General features: G+C 32.8%; 2 protein-coding genes across 5 annotated transcripts in view; one reads left to right on the forward strand and one right to left on the reverse strand.

Moving 5' to 3' along the window:
- Nucleotides 1–8,480, forward strand: part of LOC105345787 (dual specificity mitogen-activated protein kinase kinase 4) — a 9,196-nt gene extending 716 nt beyond the window's left edge. The window contains exons 2-13 of one of the 4 annotated variants that reach the window (XM_011454079.4): nt 254–349; nt 1,316–1,397; nt 1,699–1,750; nt 1,886–1,999; nt 2,444–2,563; nt 3,028–3,147; nt 3,748–3,799; nt 3,956–4,083; nt 4,433–4,510; nt 4,703–4,848; nt 4,965–5,010; nt 5,184–8,480. In XM_011454079.4, coding sequence (XP_011452381.2) covers nt 254–349; nt 1,316–1,397; nt 1,699–1,750; nt 1,886–1,999; nt 2,444–2,563; nt 3,028–3,147; nt 3,748–3,799; nt 3,956–4,083; nt 4,433–4,510; nt 4,703–4,848; nt 4,965–5,010; nt 5,184–5,309 — 1,160 coding nt within the window. In that variant the 3' untranslated portion in view covers nt 5,310–8,480. Of the gene's footprint in view, nt 1–253; nt 350–1,291; nt 1,398–1,698; nt 1,751–1,885; nt 2,000–2,443; nt 2,564–3,027; nt 3,148–3,747; nt 3,800–3,955; nt 4,084–4,432; nt 4,511–4,702; nt 4,849–4,964; nt 5,011–5,183 lie in introns of all 4 variants that reach the window. The other 3 variants (XM_011454078.4, XM_011454080.4, XM_011454081.4) reach the window with 3 other exon arrangements.
- A 4,133-nt stretch (nt 8,481–12,613) lies between these two features.
- Nucleotides 12,614–18,919, reverse strand: LOC105345785 (ras-related protein Rab-40B). The gene is made up of 6 exons (XM_011454076.4): nt 18,769–18,919; nt 17,819–17,879; nt 17,343–17,403; nt 15,737–15,814; nt 15,054–15,276; nt 12,614–14,767 (listed from the first exon to the last, which is right to left on the reverse strand). Exons 1-6 carry the CDS (start codon nt 18,917–18,919, stop codon nt 14,541–14,543), a joined length of 801 nt encoding a protein of 266 aa, XP_011452378.1. The 3' UTR covers nt 12,614–14,540.
- Between the last annotated feature and the right edge of the window lie 5 nt (nt 18,920–18,924).

The raw sequence follows: 18,924 nt of genomic DNA on the forward strand, positions 1-18,924 counted from the left end.
TGACTACACCCGTCCTCATATTTTCAAATATATTGTATCCAAAGTGTAAAGTCAACCAAATCAAACTCGATTTATATAATGGTATTTTTTCAAGTCAGTCTTTATATATGTACATGTGAGATTACTGTATTATTTTAGGCTTTCAGAATGTGATAAGTCTAAGAAGAATATGCTTTGCTTTAAATGGTGCCTTACAGGAAATTAGCTGCGCATAGTGTTTTAAGTTTTGCTGAGCTTTGTTTTATTTTTGTAGACTTGCCACCCCCCGTTCCACCACCCCCAGTACCAAGAAATAGAAATATACAAAAACCAACTCTTCCTATTCGCAGACTCGACACAGAAAATATGGGTAAAATAGGGATCCATGCTAATTTTGTGTGTTAGACATGCCAAGCAACTCTCCCTAAACTCACTGAAGACTAACCTAACTAATTTCTTTTATTACCTCATTGTTTTGTGTGTTGAGAACAATATCTGTTTAGTGTTTTACGGTTTGCAGTGCACCAATAACAATAGTAGTCACCCATATTGCAATGTCCTTGTTGATATTTCAAGCCTAGATGTCAGAGAGACAACTTCGACAACAGAATTTTTTATCACCCACTGCTTTTTCGTTTGAACTTTTAATATTGTATATAGTCATTAAGTCTGTTATCTTGAACATTATATCAAACGTTGAGGAAAACAATTGCCCTGTTTTGATAGGACAGTGTTTTAAGTCTCAAGACACTGGTCATCCTCTGAACCATGACTGATCATATTTTGTTAACTGCATTGTTTAGTTTAAACAAAAGGAAACGAAGGACATAGAGAATTTTGTTGAAAACAGAAAGGGTTTGTTATATGATTACTTTCTTTGGGTGTTTTCATATTCATTTGGAGTAGCATACTGTAAGTCTTATATAATGGTGAAGGGTTTTGTAAAACGTGTGTTTTTCTTTTCTGTTGCTTCACTGTATAATTGCTTAGCATTAAATTTTCATGAATTCTCTTTCAGTATATCAACCAGTTTTCAAAGTACATGATCATGTATGCTGTTTAGACAATATAGACAATATTCTTTCTCATTTACATTTATGTTAAAATGCATATAAACGAAAAATAATAATAATATTTTTTTCTTGGTTAATTTGAAATTTATTCTGATATTTCATTTGCAAATCTTTTAAAAATCTAATAAGTGAGTATATATTCATTATTTATGGGTTTATATTCACTTTACATGTGGTTATAATATTTTTTTTTGATTTTTAGAAATGAACTTAATTTCTAAATGGATTTATACATTTAGATATGGTTCGTTTGAATGTTACAGCAGACTTGAGGAGACGTCTCACCATCAACTTCACTCCTCCCCCAACCCCGTCCCTGGCCACCATGGGCTACAGGACTCAGATGTAAGATTTTGTTTGTCAAAATTGTGAACTCTTTATAGGTGAGCTTATTTTGAAATTTATGAGTAAGACCCTCATCATTCAAACACACACTGAATTTTTAAAGCAAACCATATGCAAAGTGCAAAAACACAATTATCAGTACCAATTACACACAAATAGAAATGTAAATGAATGAAAGAAATTTGAATGATAATCCAGAGAAAGTTCATCTCATCTATTTTGCTTCACATCTGCAGCAAAAATTTTCTTATTGCATTAGTTCTATCTCTTTATCTGATAAGCTGAATTGTTTTTATTTCAGAGAGAGAATCAAATGTTTGAAGTCCACAGGGAAACTACAGATAGGGTCAAAGGTCAGTCTGGAGATAGCAATTCTTTCAAAAGAGGATTATCAGAATTTCTTTCATCTAAATGTTATAACCTTTGATGCAGTTTAAGGTTTTTCTGACTAAGAAGGTACAATAAGCTATATTCGAATTATTTTGCAGTCTTTTGACTTCACATCTGATGACCTACACGAACTGGAGGAAATTGGGAGGGGGAATTATGGCACCGTGACCAAAATGGTTCACAAGGATAGCGGTACTGTGATGGCTGTCAAGGTACTGTATTCTTTTGCAACATACCATTTGGAGGATTTAAATAGTAAATATTCCACTTTGTATACTTTCTATGAGATTCAAAATGAAATGAGCTGAAATTCATGGTAGTATAAACTATATACAATTTGTATACGAAGTTACATTTACCGGTATAAGTGTATTGATAAAAAGGAATTTTACAATGGTATTTTTCCATCCATTTTATAGAATCTGATTCCGAACAATCGAGTTTCACAATAGTGAAACAGATAATAATAATAAAGTCTTTTATTTAGACAGGATAACACAATTAGTGACAAAGTACTAGTTTAAATTGTGGTCCTGAGAGTTATTTTTATTATACCATGATGCCATTAAGTGAAGTACCAGTAAAATTGAAGAGTTAGTAGATTGTTGTATGGACCAATTATCGACCATTCAGTGTTGCCATTTTTTTCAAAACAGAGAATTCGTTCCACGGTCGACGAGAAGGAACAGAAGGAGTTGTTGATGGACCTAGATGTGGTCATGAGGAGTAACGACTGTCCATTTATTGTACAGTTCTACGGAGCACTGTTCAAAGAGGTACTTAATTAATTAATTAACAATCTTTTAGCAAAGAAATTTTTGTTGTTGTCCGAAGATCTTTGGGAAAAAAACTCATTGATATTGAAAAGGATTAAATACATCGTTAATGATAAGTTCAGAATTGGAATCACTTGGTTTCATGGGGATTCTTATTAAGGTTTTATGGGTACATGTATCTAAACGTAGATATTGATATCACCGTTTGATAATCTTTTTAAGGAAGAAATTGTCTATATATGAAATAATCTCTTCTAGCCAATAGTGTAGTCCTCAACACATGCATCAATGAATTTTATTGAATCTTTACATCATACATGTATGTGGACTATGTTTTAATGTCTATTTTGCTGTGTGCCTGTGTTGATAATTATTAATTTAATCCAGCGATTTCAGTTTATGCATTGTATAGGAATTTTATGATGTGAATTACATTGTTCAGTTTTGTAATTTTCTTATTTCAGGGAGACTGCTGGATTTGTGTAGAGATGATGGACATTTCTTTAGACAAATTTTATAAATATATTTTTAATGTGTTGCAAAGTACGATACCAGAAGAAATTTTAGGAAAAATAACCGTAGCTGTGAGTATGAATATTGATTTTCTATTAAATTAACGAATGAACGAATTATGGCATTTCATTTGAGAGTAATGCACACAATGAAGAAATAAATTTCCATACATTGCTAATGAAGGATGATGTCTAGAAGTTACTTTTTATACAGTATTTTATCAAAAATGAAAATTTTGTCCAAGTTACTGTTTATCATCCTTGTTATCAAAAACTGATCCAACAGCTGATAGTTTTATCCATATGAAAAGAATTGATTCTAATTTGCCTCTAAGATTAAAGAGTTCAAGAACAATTGGCTGTATTTAAAATATCTGGAAATTTGGTGTTGATATGGTTTCAATTATTATTGATTTAAAAATAGTATAGTTTGGTCTGTGCCAAGATATTTATGCCACCCATTTGAATGATTTTTGATAAAAATACACATACCTGTGAAAGAAGTGCAATTAAATAGATGAAAGGGAAAATATCCGTGATAATTTCATTCACAAATTGTCATTTTTCACTTGAAAAAATTAACAGGAACGAAAACTGATTTCTTACGGAGATTTACAATGGGAAATGTTGACATCTTTTCTCCATTAATGTGTACTCTTGTTTTCCTTTCAGACTGTAAAAGCTTTAAATTATTTAAAGGAAAATTTGAAAATAATTCACCGAGGTATGTACATGTCCTTATTTCCTTAATCATATTTTACACATAATATGAATAATAAAATAAAGACAAATGATAAAACAGTCAAACAAACTATCCACATTAAATTTTTAAATGTACTTTTTGTTCAACCAAAATTATAATTTCTCTTTGTTTTTACAGATGTAAAACCATCCAACATTCTACTAGATCGCAAAGGGAACATAAAACTGTGTGATTTTGGAATTAGTGGCCAGTTGGTTGATTCTATTGCCAAAAGCAGAGATGCAGGATGTCGCCCATATATGGCAGTACGTACATGCATTTCAGATTACTTTAAAAGGAGAATTTAAAACACTTTAAAAAAAAAAAGAAGGTATTATTTTTACTCTGAATGAAATGTTTGTAGGACTGCATTTTTAGATTTTGCGGAACACTAGCAATTCATAAGGTTTTAACACTCTTGATTTCTTATTAACTAAATTGTGGTTTGAGGACTTAAATGGCACTGTTGACTGAGAGGAAACAAGATTCTTTATATACCTGTGCTGTGGGTAGTGATGCCTGTGGTGTAATCAGGAATTAGTTTATAGAAACTGATACCTGTAGTTTAATCAGGAGATAGTTTATTGACCAAATCCTGTTTAATTTTTTTCACAGCCTGAAAGGATAGATCCGCGGGCATCAAGTCGAGGTTATGATATTCGTTCAGATGTTTGGAGCCTTGGAATAACACTGGTGAGATTTCTAGAATTGTTTTTGATAGGTCAACTACTGCATCAATCCTTTGTTTTGAGTTACATGTGAATATGCTGAAATATGTAATTGTCAAATAATTAATGCTTGTTCTTACTTAAATTTATGCTTTTATCATGATAAGAGTTGGGTATCAGAAAATGCAGCAAGAAATATTGGTTTTGAATTTTGAAGATGGAGCTCGCCACTGGAAAGTTTCCCTATCCGAAGTGGAACAGTGTGTTTGACCAGTTAACTCAGGTAGTTCAAGGGCCAGCTCCTCAGCTCAAGTCAACCGAGGGACGGTTCTCTGATGAATTTCTCAACTTCCTGAATACCTGGTGAGCCCTCGGCGTTTTATTGATATTTTATGTTTAAAATATATGAGTTCATGCCTCTTGGGATATGGTTTGAGAAGACAACATTTATGTAAACATGTATCATCATGTTTTTGCAGTTTGACTAAAGATGAGAAGCAAAGACCCAAATATGCCAAACTTTTGGTGAGTATACGTTTCTTAGTGTATCTTCATTATAAAGCTCCAAAATTGGCGATAACGATACCAAAATTCAAGAGAAAAGTTATAATGATTTTGTTTTTCATTTGGAATATTATCAGTGATACAGTAATTAAGACATCTTTTGCTAATTTAAAAAATTTTCCTCTTTGTTGTAGGAGCATCCCTTTATCAAACGATATAGTGAACTGGAAGTTGACATTGCCAGTTATGTGGTGAAAATTCTCAATCACGTGCGAGAGACAAACACAAACCTGCAGGAGCTCACTGCCTCCAACTCTTGACAAAGCGGGGCTGTTGTTAAGGGCTTTCAATTCAGGGACAACTTAACACAGAACAAAACGCTCAACTGATCAAGACACCTGAGCGAGTCTTGACAGAGGGGTGGTAACTGAAGAGGAGAAAAAAAGGGGAGAATCGGTGATATGTACACGTACAAGAAGTCGATCTTCATCTATGCAGCCAGCTGGTTGGCATTAAATCATTACATGTATCTACAACATATTAGATGCTGGTCTCTAAACTGGACTACTCAATAACTAATGAGAATGGATCTCGTACAGTATCCAAGATGTACAACGTTTATAATTTTATGAACTGGTACATAGTTTATTTTTGTATTTTTCCCCCTTTCTCCTTTTATTTTTCTTCCTTTGTTTTTAACCATGCAAGCTGTTTGATTATTAAATGTGGTTGTTGATATAATTTTTTTTTTTAAGATTTGAAAGATTGAAACATTAAGATTTATTTTAATTCTAGCTAGTTACTGTAAATTCCTAATTTTACGCGAGTACTTATTCCGCGATTCCATTGTATTGTATCAAATCATGAGAATATAAAATCGCGAGCACAATTTTTTTGTTGTAATTTACCATAATTTAAAACTGACTGAAAAATAAAAAACAAGATTTTAAAATCTGCAAGTGTTGATGCTTGCAATTTTATGCGGATATTGATTCCTTGCGTTTAATTAAGAATCTACAGTACATAACTTGGTGATAGAGGGCTTTCATTTTTTTTTCTGCAAAGCAGATTTTGTGCACTTTTCATTCTGTTTGTGTCGCACCCTTCCTTATGAAATCGACACAAAAGAACTGCATGTTAGGCTGTTTTCTCTCTACATCTTCTATAATCTATTCCATACCTTTTTTTGTTGATCAAGATATAAGGGATGCTTTTTTACATGTATATAGAGGTTCGAGTGACAAACAACTATAAGAATGTCATGGCAAACAAACTGAGAATTTTTAAAAACATTTTTTTTTTAATGCTGGTCTTTTACTTATTAAGAAAGGGTTTTCCTTATGTACAATAATTTGATAAGAATACCAGTTTATGTTTTTGAATACATAGGTTATGAATTTTCTGTTAATAATAAAGTAATTTTCTATAATTTTTTTTACATACCCGGTACATTGAATCATATTCAAATACGAGTTGTATTTCTTTGCTAGTAAGAGGTTAAATTTTTATCCCTATTTCTTATGGAATCAATGAACTGAATTAATATTGTTTTTAAAAAATCAATTACATATAGTGCTACCTTCTCCTACATGCATAGATACATTTATAATCAGAATAACAGATTCTGAAGATTTTGTAACCATAGTAAATGGAATATTGTTTGTTAAAGCTATTGAGAAAATAAGAATTGTATTTTGAATGTGTACATTCCAGTAGTGAAATGTAGACACCATTCTATTTTCCATCCTTGTATGACAATTTAGTGTTCAGTTTGAGGCTCAAGTTCAGAGGAACTTTTCCAGCTTGATTCATGTGGTACTTGCTCATTGACTTTTGTAGAAAAAAATCTCTGTTAAAAAAAACACCAAAAAAAAAAATCAATATGTTGACGTGATCAAGTCCTCAGCAACTAGAAAGAGCTCTTTATTAAATCAGTGTTGGGAAATTAACCAATCGAAGAATGTGCCAGAGGTTCTTCTGGTTTTTTTTTTTATGCCTTTTCCAAATGTATATGGCTTCTTGGCTTTTTTCCCTGCTTTTTAAGTACCAGTCACTTCTTTTTGTCTCATTATGGTGTGCCATACTTGTCTTTGATTTCATCAGGTGGATTTCTTGTTTATAAATAAGGACTGTTTAGAAAAATAATAGAAATTTTCAGTAAATATGCACAACTTTTTCTTTTTCATAGAGAGGCACATTATAAACACGTAATAACCAGGGCAAAATCAATAGACAGTGTGATTCCTAATTCAAATCATTTAATTTCATGTTGAACATTTTATTGTTATTTTTAAACTTAGCCTTTCAGATGGTTTATATTCATGAAACATTTCAAAGATGCAGAACAGAGGAATTACTTTAGGGAAAATGTATCAAAATTAAAGAGCATTTGTCAGCATATATAGTTAAAGGTTTTTTCAGAAACACATTATTAATCTACGACACGTTCCTCAATTTTGTATAACTTTTTCCAGGAATTTGTTATTTGATTTACTACTGGTACTACTTTGACAAGCTTTCTTGCAAAAAATAGGTACCTTACCAGGCATTTGTACAAGATACTAGAGTATGAAATGTCCTATATAATCTTATTGAAAATACACATGAATTGTTGATATGTTATTTGGTACATTATCAGGTTGTTGAGATTTAAAAAAATAATTATCATTTTTCATCAGATGCTTGAGGAACGTGTCATCTGACCTTAACACAAGAACAAGGAAGTTTATGAATTATATTTGTTAATTTGTAATAAAATATTTTCATTCCAGCACATGAGAAGACTGCATTGCTAGAAAATGTGTTTGTTACCATCATTTATATCAATCATGTAATTATACGATACTGCTGAAACTTTCAGAAATAGTATTGATATTTTTATGGTCTCCTTCCTTTGAATGGGCATGTACGACCAATCACAAAATCTCTCTTCAGCTGTTCACTAATGCATTTTTTTTTTGTCTGAAAATTGAATTTAATTAATATTTTTAAAAAAAATTTCTAGTATGTATACAGTACTTTCCTTTCACAAACTTCTTTATATAGAAAATGTATTAGATCTGTATGATTGTACAATGTAATGTCTATTTATTATGTCTTTAATAATTATTGTGAAAAGAAAATAGATTGGTATGATTTCATAATTTCTTTGATAGAGAAACTTTTACCAACACACTTTATTTTTGTGTTCATATATATATATATAATTATATGTATAGAAATGACTGTCATGTTAACTTTAATTCAATATTGATCTTAATCATGTGAAAAAGAAACTGAGTTTGTTGGCACTGGACATATTTTTAACAGGTGTTTGACGAAATGCAACACAGAATTAAACAACCATATTCTATTTCTGTTAAAAATCTGTTAACCTTTTAAACTTTTATCTGAATTTTTCCTTGTAAACACCTATGTATTGATACACTAAAAACAGAAGTTTGATCAATTATGATAGTTGTTACAGAATTAAAAAAAAAACAGTCAGAAAATTGTTATGTTCAATCTTTTCCATGTACATGTAAGTCATGAAGGTTTTAATAGGGGAGGAAACGATGCAAATGCATATTGAAAAATTACACAAAATTTCTGTTTTATTCCTCAGAAGTGGGAGAGGGAAAATCTTGGGTCACTTGCCCCAAGTAAACTTTTATTATTATTATACCTCATTATAATAATTTCATCCAACGCGTTATTTGATTGATTCTAGTCAATTATGTACCAGGGCAAATAAATTTGCCTGTCATCGCTATTTTTTTCATCATGTCCCATAATTACTTGACAATAATTTGAAAACGAGACGTAGAACCCAATGTCTTACAAGTAATCACTGTGGTATGGTTTGATAGAACCATTTTAACAAGGCCTTGGACTTTCAGTAGGATGTGACTGTTTTTTGCGTCAAAACAAGTTAAAATGACGCTGGTTTCAAGCAAAATATACACCGATTGTGTAGTCTTTGCTCAAACTCCAGCCAAATTTTGTTGATTTCCAAGAGCCATGACTGAGTGGCCAGCAATGAAATAGACCGGTCTACATCACATCGCCGATTGACACAACTACCCAAAGTCCAAGCACTTGTTAAAATGGTTCTAAACAATTTAGTGCATGAACGTTGAGGAGATATGAAGATTTATTCCCCAGAAAAATCATATTTCCCATGGGTGTTGCCCTTGGGAAACATGAATTTCACTGGGGGAATTTCACTGGGGGAATAAATCTTCTTATCCCCCTCACAATCATGCAAAAAATGTATAATGTATTATCACATATGTGTAATCACCTAATAATGTAGGTCTAAAGGGGGTGTCAATTATGAACCATATTTTTAAGATTTATTAAGGGGATGGGGAGGTGTTTTTTAAGGATTATCTTGGAAGCTTGAAGTCTAAACATCACATAATGACAGCAACAGTATGAGTTTTCAATTGTGATTGCTCTGTATTACCAAGTACATGTATCTTAAAACATACACATTCCATAATACTATGTCGTAGCACATGCAAACCCCCTGAGTAAGAATTAGCACCTCAGGTTATCATTATATAAAAAGCCTGTTTGGGAGGGTAACAATTGAAATAGAAACCCAGAGGAAACCTTTGTCAACCGTCGCAAGCTCTACCTGAAAGCTCAAGTGAGCTATTCTGATCACATTTTGTCTGTCGTCCGTCTGTCTGTCTGTCCGTAAACTTTTCACATTTTCAACATCTTCTCAAGAACTACTTGGCCAATTTCAACCAAACTTGGCACAAATCATCCTTAGGCAAAGGGGATTCAAAGTTGTGAAAATTAAGGGCCACACCCGTTTTCAAGGGGAGATAATTAGAAATTAATAAAAAAATTTCGAGAAATTTTCAAAAAAACTTTTTCTCAAGAACCAGAAAGCCAGGAAAGCTGAAACTTGTGTGGAAGCATTCTCAGGTAGTGTTGATTCAAAGTTGTGAAATTCATGACCCCCAGGGGTAGGATGGGGTCACAATGGGGGGTCGAAGTTTTACATAGGAATATATAGAGTAAATCTTTAAAAATCTTCTTCTCAGAAACTAATCAGACAGGAAAGCTGAAACTTGTGTGGAAGCATCCTCAGGTAGTGTAGATTTAAAATTGTGAAAATCATGACCCCCGGGGGAAGGGGGGGCCACAATGGGGGCTCGAAGTTTTACATAGGAATATATAGAGTAAATCTTTAAAAATCTTCTCAGAAACTGATCAGCCACCAGAGCTGAAACTTGTGTGGAAGCATCCTCAGGTAGTGTAGATTCAAAGTTGTGAAAATCATGATCCCCGGGGGTAGGGTGGGGCACAATGGAGGGTCGAAGTTTAACATAGGAATATATAGAGTAAATATTTAAAAATCTTCCTCTCAGAAACTAATCAGCCAGGAAAGCTGAAACTTGTGTGGAAGTATCCTCAGGTAGTGTAGATTAAAAGTTGTGAAAATCATGATCCCTGGGGGTAGGGTGAGGCCACATTGGGGGGGGGGGGTGTTAAAGTTTTACATAGGATTATATAGAGTAAGTCTTTAAAATTCTTCTTCTCAGAAACTAATCAGCCAGATGATTCTTTATAATTGTTAAGACTTTGGCTCCAGGACAATTCTTCGGCCTCACAAGAAGGTTCGGAGTTTAATGTAGATTTATATCCCATATATAAACAATCGTTAAGGATCTTTTTGAGAACTGCAATACTGAACATGTGATATGACGATAAAATAATCCTGTTAGAAAAGGGACTAATGATTATAAACATAAGAATATCCAGGGGGAAGTGGATTTTATTTATACAGGATCTACATGTATTATATTGTACATTGTCCAGATTGTTTGTATTTTGACTCCATTAAGCTGATTTTATCATACCTATTGTTCCATAGGTGAGCGATGTGGCCCATGGGCCTCTTGTTTCTTGATGCAATGCATAAGTAACACAAACTGGTCCAGGGGCACTCATATCATAAGGACAAATTTATTAAAGAAAATGTGTGATGGATTTCAACTTAATTTGTATCATTTATAACTGAATTAAAACAAGCAATCAATGAATGTACATTGAAATTTAATTTAAAAAAAAATGAATGTTTGTTGAACAGGTGCTCCAGATATATAAAACCTCCTGTTGCAGCAATAATATTTGGTCCTTGTACTGTGTTGTTCCCTCCCAGTGAATGAGGAATAGGACATCTTTTGATATACATTAGGATGAAAATACAGCAAAATACAGCAAAATGTACAAAATATGTTGATCATCATTAAAATAGTTGTATAACTTCAATTTATCTGACTGAAATGCGTTTATGAGAGACCCATAAGCCAAAGAACTCACCTGAGGCACAATTATCAAGTTTATTCTTATACACATATCTTTCTACATTTTCTTTGAGAAAATCCAAAACTAGTAAGGGAAATGTGATTACGGTACATTATAATTAGACTAGAGCTTCAAAAGCCAAAAAGTGCAGCATGTGAAAAATATATAATAAATCTAGGCATTTAACTATTAGGATTGATTATTCAGACAATAATAAATGTGGTTCAGGGTTTTCCTTCTTTATCCTAGATTCAATTCAATTCCAGATATACTTTATGTCAATCCAAAAATACTTTTGCACATCCAACCATACCATATTGCCTAAGGGAAGCAATTTTCATAGTACATGTATTACTAATCTACTAAACTCATCTGTCTTTGGTGGAGCAGTCTCGAGTGGACCATTGAATTACAATGGGTCATAACATCAGACTTAGGTGATTGTAGGTGAACCATCATTTTTTGCATGTCACTCAAACACACACGGTATTATTAAGTCCCCATCATTTCTTTGGTTCAAAGTTTTCAACGATTAGTACCAGAAGGTAACGGGGTAATATACTAAATATATATGTCAGGATGTGTTCTTTAATTTACCTAAACTGAATTCTGCACCCCTAGACTATTGGTCAGGTGGTCACGGTCGTCAGATACCCATGGGTGATCGCGTCTTTTAATGGTTGCTATCACCCGTGGTTATCCGATGATGGGGGTCACAGTTTGAAAAGTTAAGAATCTATCATAAATTATATCTGGATGCTTGCTTGGCATTATACATATATCACAAACTGTAGTTTTGCAGTTCTTGAAAAGATTTTCGGGATTTTTCTCTACATATAATGGTACCTCCCTGTTTAGACAGTGGAAAGAAGAACAACGAAATCAACCATGGATTTTAGACAATGAACTGGGCCTTACTGTAAATTCCTTAAATTACGCGAGCACTTAATTCCATGGTCCTGCTGTTTTGAGTCAAATCGTGAGAATATAAAATCGCAAACGCAGAACTTTTATCCTCATTTCTTTTTTAATAGTTTTCAACTCTTAAGGAAATAATATATATGGCCAGAAATTAGTCCTGACATCTAATAATAGTGAGATTTCAAAATCCACGAAATGTGCTTCTTAAGATTTTACACGAATATTAATTTCTCGCATTTAATTAAGAATGACATTATTATTGTCAAGGGACAATGCTTATAATCTTTACTTTATAATCTTTCTTGTAAATATTGGCATTTCTTGAGCATTTGTACTTGAGAGGAAGACAGCAATGTAAATAACAATTTGGTTGTGAAAATATAAAACAAATTTTAACTATGACTTTCCATTATTTTTATTATCACCATCATGTAAATGTCACATGTCACATATAGAATTCAAATACAGTTATTGACAGTAGACAAATGATTTTCATAATAGCAAAAATTAAGAAATTTGATCAGCACAAGTATTTCAGTTAGATAAAAAAAAGTAGATAATTGCACCAAAAACGTACGAAAGAAATTAACCACTACCTTTGACTACACATATACTGATCTTTTTTTTGTATAATAGTTATGGAAAAGTACAAAATCTGGTTTTAGCACCAACACAACAAACAAATATTTACAGCTGAATACATAGTTTTAAGTTAAATGCAAATAAATAGAGCAAACACAACCATATTATGGTATCAAGTTTCTATCTGACTACCGTACAAAATCTAATAATCAAACTTCAGAATTTCCAAAAAAGACAATTTTGATGCAACATAACAAAAGTACTGCTTGAGAGTACTTGGTAGTTGAAAAATGGGAAAGAATGGAAAATTTGTTCAATAAAAAATAAACTCTATTTCCAATGTCATTGCATATTCTTCGACTTTTGATTTTAGCTGGGAGGAAATTTGTAACAAAAACTGCCTGAATTTCTTCAAAATATTATTCATAATAATATACATGTACGTGCAAGTTTTTACATACCGGTACACTGTACATTTACAGCTATACAATAATCTACATGTAAATTACACAAGTTTTCCTAGATGAAACTACCGGTACATGTTAATCTTTTGATGTTTTAGCACCTGCCTTGCAGTCTTTCAAACCAAGTTAATGTATGCAGATGTTTTTACAATATACCAACCAATGAGACAATCTTGCTACAGAGGTACATGTTGTATATAGTTTACATGGCTGCATAAAGTGTGAAAAATGTGTTTCATATAAAAAAATTATGCTTTTAATTACATTTGAAGGAGGATGAAAATGAGAAGAGAGAAAGAAATTGATGCTGCGAAAATATATCATAGAAAAAATTATGAAGAGGAAAGCTTTATCATATTTCTGTTATATTAGATTTATATTAACAGTTTTGGAAAAAAAACAGTAAAATAAAAAAATATTGTTGTTTTTTTTTTTTTATCAAATTTAATCTGCTTTTTCTTGCTGATTTAATATCTTTTGGTTGGTATTCAATGTGCAATGTTATTTACATCTCGAGATCACAACAATAATACTTTACAGGGGGGACACATTCTCTCACACTAACCATACAAACAGACACACATACAAAGTTTTAACATGTCTCAATCACTGATACCGATCATGACTAGCACTAATACCACATAAACAAACAAATACACACACACAATTTTCAGTTTTAAGCTTTCTATGCTACTAAAACTTATTTTGCAAAGATAATTAACAAGATCAGTACTGTAGAGAGCTGTTACTGAGGGATACAAAAAATACCCAACTCATGGCAACTAATCTTGCTTATACATATAAATTAAAGGGAAGAAATGTTTGTCTTTAAAAGCAGAAGACAACCGACTGCATTGATGACAAGATCATTATTTGAAAAGTTTGTTTCAAGATGGTTATCACATGTTCAGGAATGTTTAGAAACACCCTATTTCATTAATATGAATACATGTCATGTACATTAGTACACCTTTATTCGACCAAGAACTTGAAGCCCTATGAACAATTGATACAAACTTAATACAATGAAAAAAAGTTCATCTCTATTAAAAAAAAAAAAAAAGGCAACAACATTCATTTGCATGTTCAATGCTGCAAAGTTTCTGTAAAACAGAATATTACAAGCTATATCTACCACTAAATAATGCCTTTGAAATTCAGTATCAAAAAGAGGAATACTCTAACTTTAATGTTGACCTCCATGATGCGAAATTCACAAAGCCAATGCAGATCAACTACAGAGTGAGCAGCAGAATGACGACTGCCAAATTGCCACTGTTAGCTGATGCAGCAACTCTGTCGACAGTGGGCGGGTGGTGTGTCCGTGGGGTTGAGATATTTGATCTTTCGGTGAACAAAGCTCTGCATTCGAACTCGGGTTTTATTTGTCAGTGCATAAGATTTGAGGTGAGAAGTCAGTGAATGAGGCAAAGGAAGTCTGTCTATTCCATAAATAGTGGTGTTGGCCACTATGCACCGACAAGCAATCTCCTTCAATGAAAGCACTGCAAAACAAAAGAGAGGATTCTTTAAAATTCAGTTTCAGATTTTGAATGAGGTTGCTTTCTGTCAGTTTACTGTTAAACAATACATTTTCATGGGGACTTGTCCTACCAAATTGTCAAGAAGTACAAGCATGTGGTAAGGTATTTTGAAATTTCACAAAGAGTTAACTTTGATTTGAAAATCATAATACAATATGAGTGTGTCGATAAAGGGTAATACTGCTTCACACATGTACCAATATTATACATGTGCTATAACAGCATGTTTGTGACCCAAAAAAAATACCTTTATCAGTTCCCCAGGTCCTTCTCATTCCATTGCGTTTTAACGCTACCCTGGAGAGTTCTGCAAACGATTCTGTTACATTGAAGTCACAGAGAGGGCTGACCTCGAAGAAAGCCATGTCATTCTTCAGAGCGTAGGACTCTGCCATCTGTTCACTAACCTGTCGCTTGTACGCCATGTGCAGCCGATTTCCGACTAATATTTTAGGGACACCTGGTGCATGCTACAAAGTACAAACAACCAATCAAAGCTCCCCTAAATCAGACGGTATTTTCCATTTTAAAACTCCCCCATGTCTAAGGTTTTTGTTATAAAAACTTAAGTACATGTATTGCAGTTAAGTGACATTCCCCTAACCAACCCCAATAATTCTTACTCTAAAGATCTTGATAGATCTGAATTGCACAACACTCTGAACAACAGTAACTCTAAATGTGGACTTATTTGCATGGGGGAAACTATATAATAAAAGTTTCACAAAATTTATCACCATGGGAACATTTTCAAAAAAGAAGAAGCACATATACACAATACAAATGTATAAAAGACAAATTTTTGTTAACTCTTTTTCTCTGCAAATACATGTACCGAATTCAACCAAACCAAACATGTTACACTGATAACAGAAAATTAATTTTCCTCTGTGAAAATAGCCATATTGTATAGAGGATATCTCTTTTTACCTCATCAATTTCCTTGATCCATCTTGCTATTCCATCAAAGGACCATTTGTTTGTTATGTCATACACTAAAAGAATGCCCTGAAAAGAATTAATTTGAATTACAAAATGTATTTTAAATCTGAACATGCAATATGAAATCTAAACATTTCAACAATAAAATGTACCTATATAAAATGTATAACCTTTAGATCTTTAATAGAAATGTAATACTATTACCGTAATGTTTCGTGTATTATACGGACTCATGTATAATACGCATCCCCCAAAGTTGACCAAAAAAAATGGTAGGTCCTACGTATAACACGCACCCAAAAAATGGCGAAATCAACAGCCGCCATTTCCCCCAAAGCTATCAATGTTTCATGATAATTTTATAATCCATGCGTAATTTCTATTATTTTGTAATCGGAAAATAGTACAGACGATGAAAATCAATGCCCATCATTTTTCCAAATAACTATCGATGTATAATGATAATTTTATAACCCAAGCGCAATTATTGTCACGGTAATTTCCTGATTGGAACGTGGCCAAAACATCATACATTAGAGTCAAAGTTCTTACAATTTTACTTTAAAAGGATGGTATGATTTACATGGGTGGTATCAAACATCATTTGACACTTCGTTAAGAGTTTCTTATACAACATCGGAGAAGCTGAAGATCATCATACATAGAGAAAAACAGCAACCCAACTTAGTGCTTAAAAGTACCGGTAATAATGTTTGCAGATATAAACCAAAACAACATCAAAAGAAATAATTTAATTGATTAGTTATACTGAAACCTTTTGATTGTTGTTAAATAAACATTGTGAAGAAACGTATGTATGTTGTATAATGTCATTATCAAGTCGTACAAATGATCGATGTATTTTTAGCAGTGTCTATGCAAAGCAATAACGTTTAACTGCAAAACTGGATATGAAGTTATCAAGTTTAATAAAATCCGAATAATTGCTAATCTTAATGCACTTGAAAACACCCTGTGAAGTCCAACATAAGTCAGGTGCATGCTTCTGACACCGGAAATTATTAAACAAACATTGACCACGCACCAAGTCAACAGGTGGCTGCTTACGTAATGGAAAATACAATGGCGATATTTAAACAAGAAATAGTGTTGAGAGAGGATAAATCTTTCAATACATGGAAATAAAACTATAAATAAGGTATTTCTGATGCAGTAAATTTAGTATACACTCATACAACTTGCCGAATACACTATATATCGACAGTCACTACTCCCGTGGTATCAAGAATCACGGTTTGAAAAAATGGGGTAAAATTTTAGTTTTATGTACAACACGCACCCCCATTTTTGACCAAATTTTGGCTGAAAAAAAGTGTGTGTTATACACGCTACATTACGGTACATTGAAATTTTTGCCCTGATTTATTTTGGCCCCTTTTGCCCTTGTTGTCAGCGGTGACTTTAAGGCTTGCTGAATTCAAAACAACTTTTTAATTTCTTTTTTCATAAGAAAGAGTATCTATCATACTACCAAGCCTAAGCAAATTTGAAATGGGGCGAAACCTTTTTTTTGCATGTGTAGATGGGCGAAAGAAAATCATGAAGTGAAAATGACCCTGTAGACGGTACATACCTGAGCTCCCCTGGAGTAAGATCTAAATATAGTACAGAAACGTCCCTGGCCAGAGGTGTCCCTGTATTAAAAAAAGACCCAGAATATAAAATCCAGTTTGTAAAATAGAAAACATGTAGGATGATGACCAATGTCTCAGTACCAGTATACCTGTACTAGATTTGGTACAATAACATTGTAGATCAAATTGTGATGCATATCAACATCAGCAGAAAAGACTAAACGATTATATATTTGATACAAAGCTTTTAATGAACAATCATCCTTGTGATGATGATCCTACTAATACATGAAATACAAGTTATACACCCCCCCCCCCCAAAAAAAAAAAGAACAAACACAAAACAATGTATGGCCATTCTAATACTATTACATCTACTGGATTAGAGACATAAATGTATCTGTATAGTTTCAAGTACCGGTACAACATACAAGATGTTGTTTAAAACATAACCAGCATCAAAAGTATTTCATACCACAGCTGTAGTTTTACCCTCTTCCCATCCAGAAGGATTGTGGTGGTTTTGTAGTCTATACCTGTAAAAGAGGGAAAGTTCTTTTAATCCAATGTAATCTGGAAACTTTTTAACAAAATTATTACAGAGGTAATAAATTAGAATAATTCTATGGAGGGCAAATCTGCATTAACAAAACTGAAGGTTTTATAAAGTACACGTAGTTACTAGTTAGTCTATGGTAGAATGAACCTTAATGATTTAATTCTCAACTATAATTTATTGACAATTCGTCCAGTTGGTGATGGAACCTTTAAACTATTTTTTTAAGATTAAAGCTCATTTTTCATTGTTATCTAAAAGGACAATTGAAATTGGGATGTATAGAACAAAAGTAAATAATCTTTTTGTGATTATATTACAGCTGTAATACTATCAGCTCATTGATAGAGAGCACTATTACTGATGCAAGGGTCAAAGGTAATATCCAGATATGCATGATGCACACTTTAAAAAAAGATGTATTTTCACATGTGATTAAATGACCCTTATATACAATCAAGACAATAATTCTTTGAAACTATAGAAAGTATAGAGTCCAGAGAAAGCTAGATTAGCGGAAATGGGAATTTGGCCATGGACTTATTGCAATTAATCTACATGTAGGCAAGACATCAATCAATGTGCGCTTGTCTAAAATGAACACAATAGAAATATTCAAATGAATCGAAGCTTAATATCAATGCGATTATGTTTCATATGTAGACCTAACCAGCACCATGTAATCATTCTTCTGGTAGAGTCTATTCTCTCATAAGTCATAATGGTAGATAATCTTATGAAAAAAAATAACTCAATATTTAAAAATAACCACAATTATAAAACTTGAAGAACTAGTCAAAGATGCTGTACATATTGATAGAGACAGTGCATGCAGCATTAATCAATGAGAACTCTCCTACAATCCTTACCATCAGTACTAGGATAAGGGGATTCCGTCGCACCATCCTCCATCCCACTGAGCAGCTCTTCCTTCCCAACATCACTGTCTCCCACCAGTAAAAACTTCAGTAAGTAATCATAAGGCTTCGGAGATCCAGGACCGTTTTGCAAAGAGCACATTATAA

Source organism: Magallana gigas, chromosome 7 (assembly GCF_963853765.1).
Source record: "Magallana gigas chromosome 7, xbMagGiga1.1, whole genome shotgun sequence".
Lineage (NCBI taxonomy): Eukaryota > Metazoa > Mollusca > Bivalvia > Ostreida > Ostreidae > Magallana > Magallana gigas.

Excerpts from the sequence above, each read along its gene's own strand:
- LOC105345785 (XM_011454076.4), bottom strand. The coding sequence starts at position 18,919 with ATGTGCTCTTTGCAAAACGGTCCTGGATCTCCGAAGCCTTATGATTAC. Across the intron at positions 17,880-18,768 it reads CCCTTATCCTAGTACTGATG|GTATAGACTACAAAACCACC; the intron begins GTAAGGATTGTA and ends CCTCTTTTACAG. Across the intron at positions 15,815-17,342 it reads CTTACTCCAGGGGAGCTCAG|GGCATTCTTTTAGTGTATGA; the intron begins GTATGTACCGTC and ends AATTCTTTTCAG.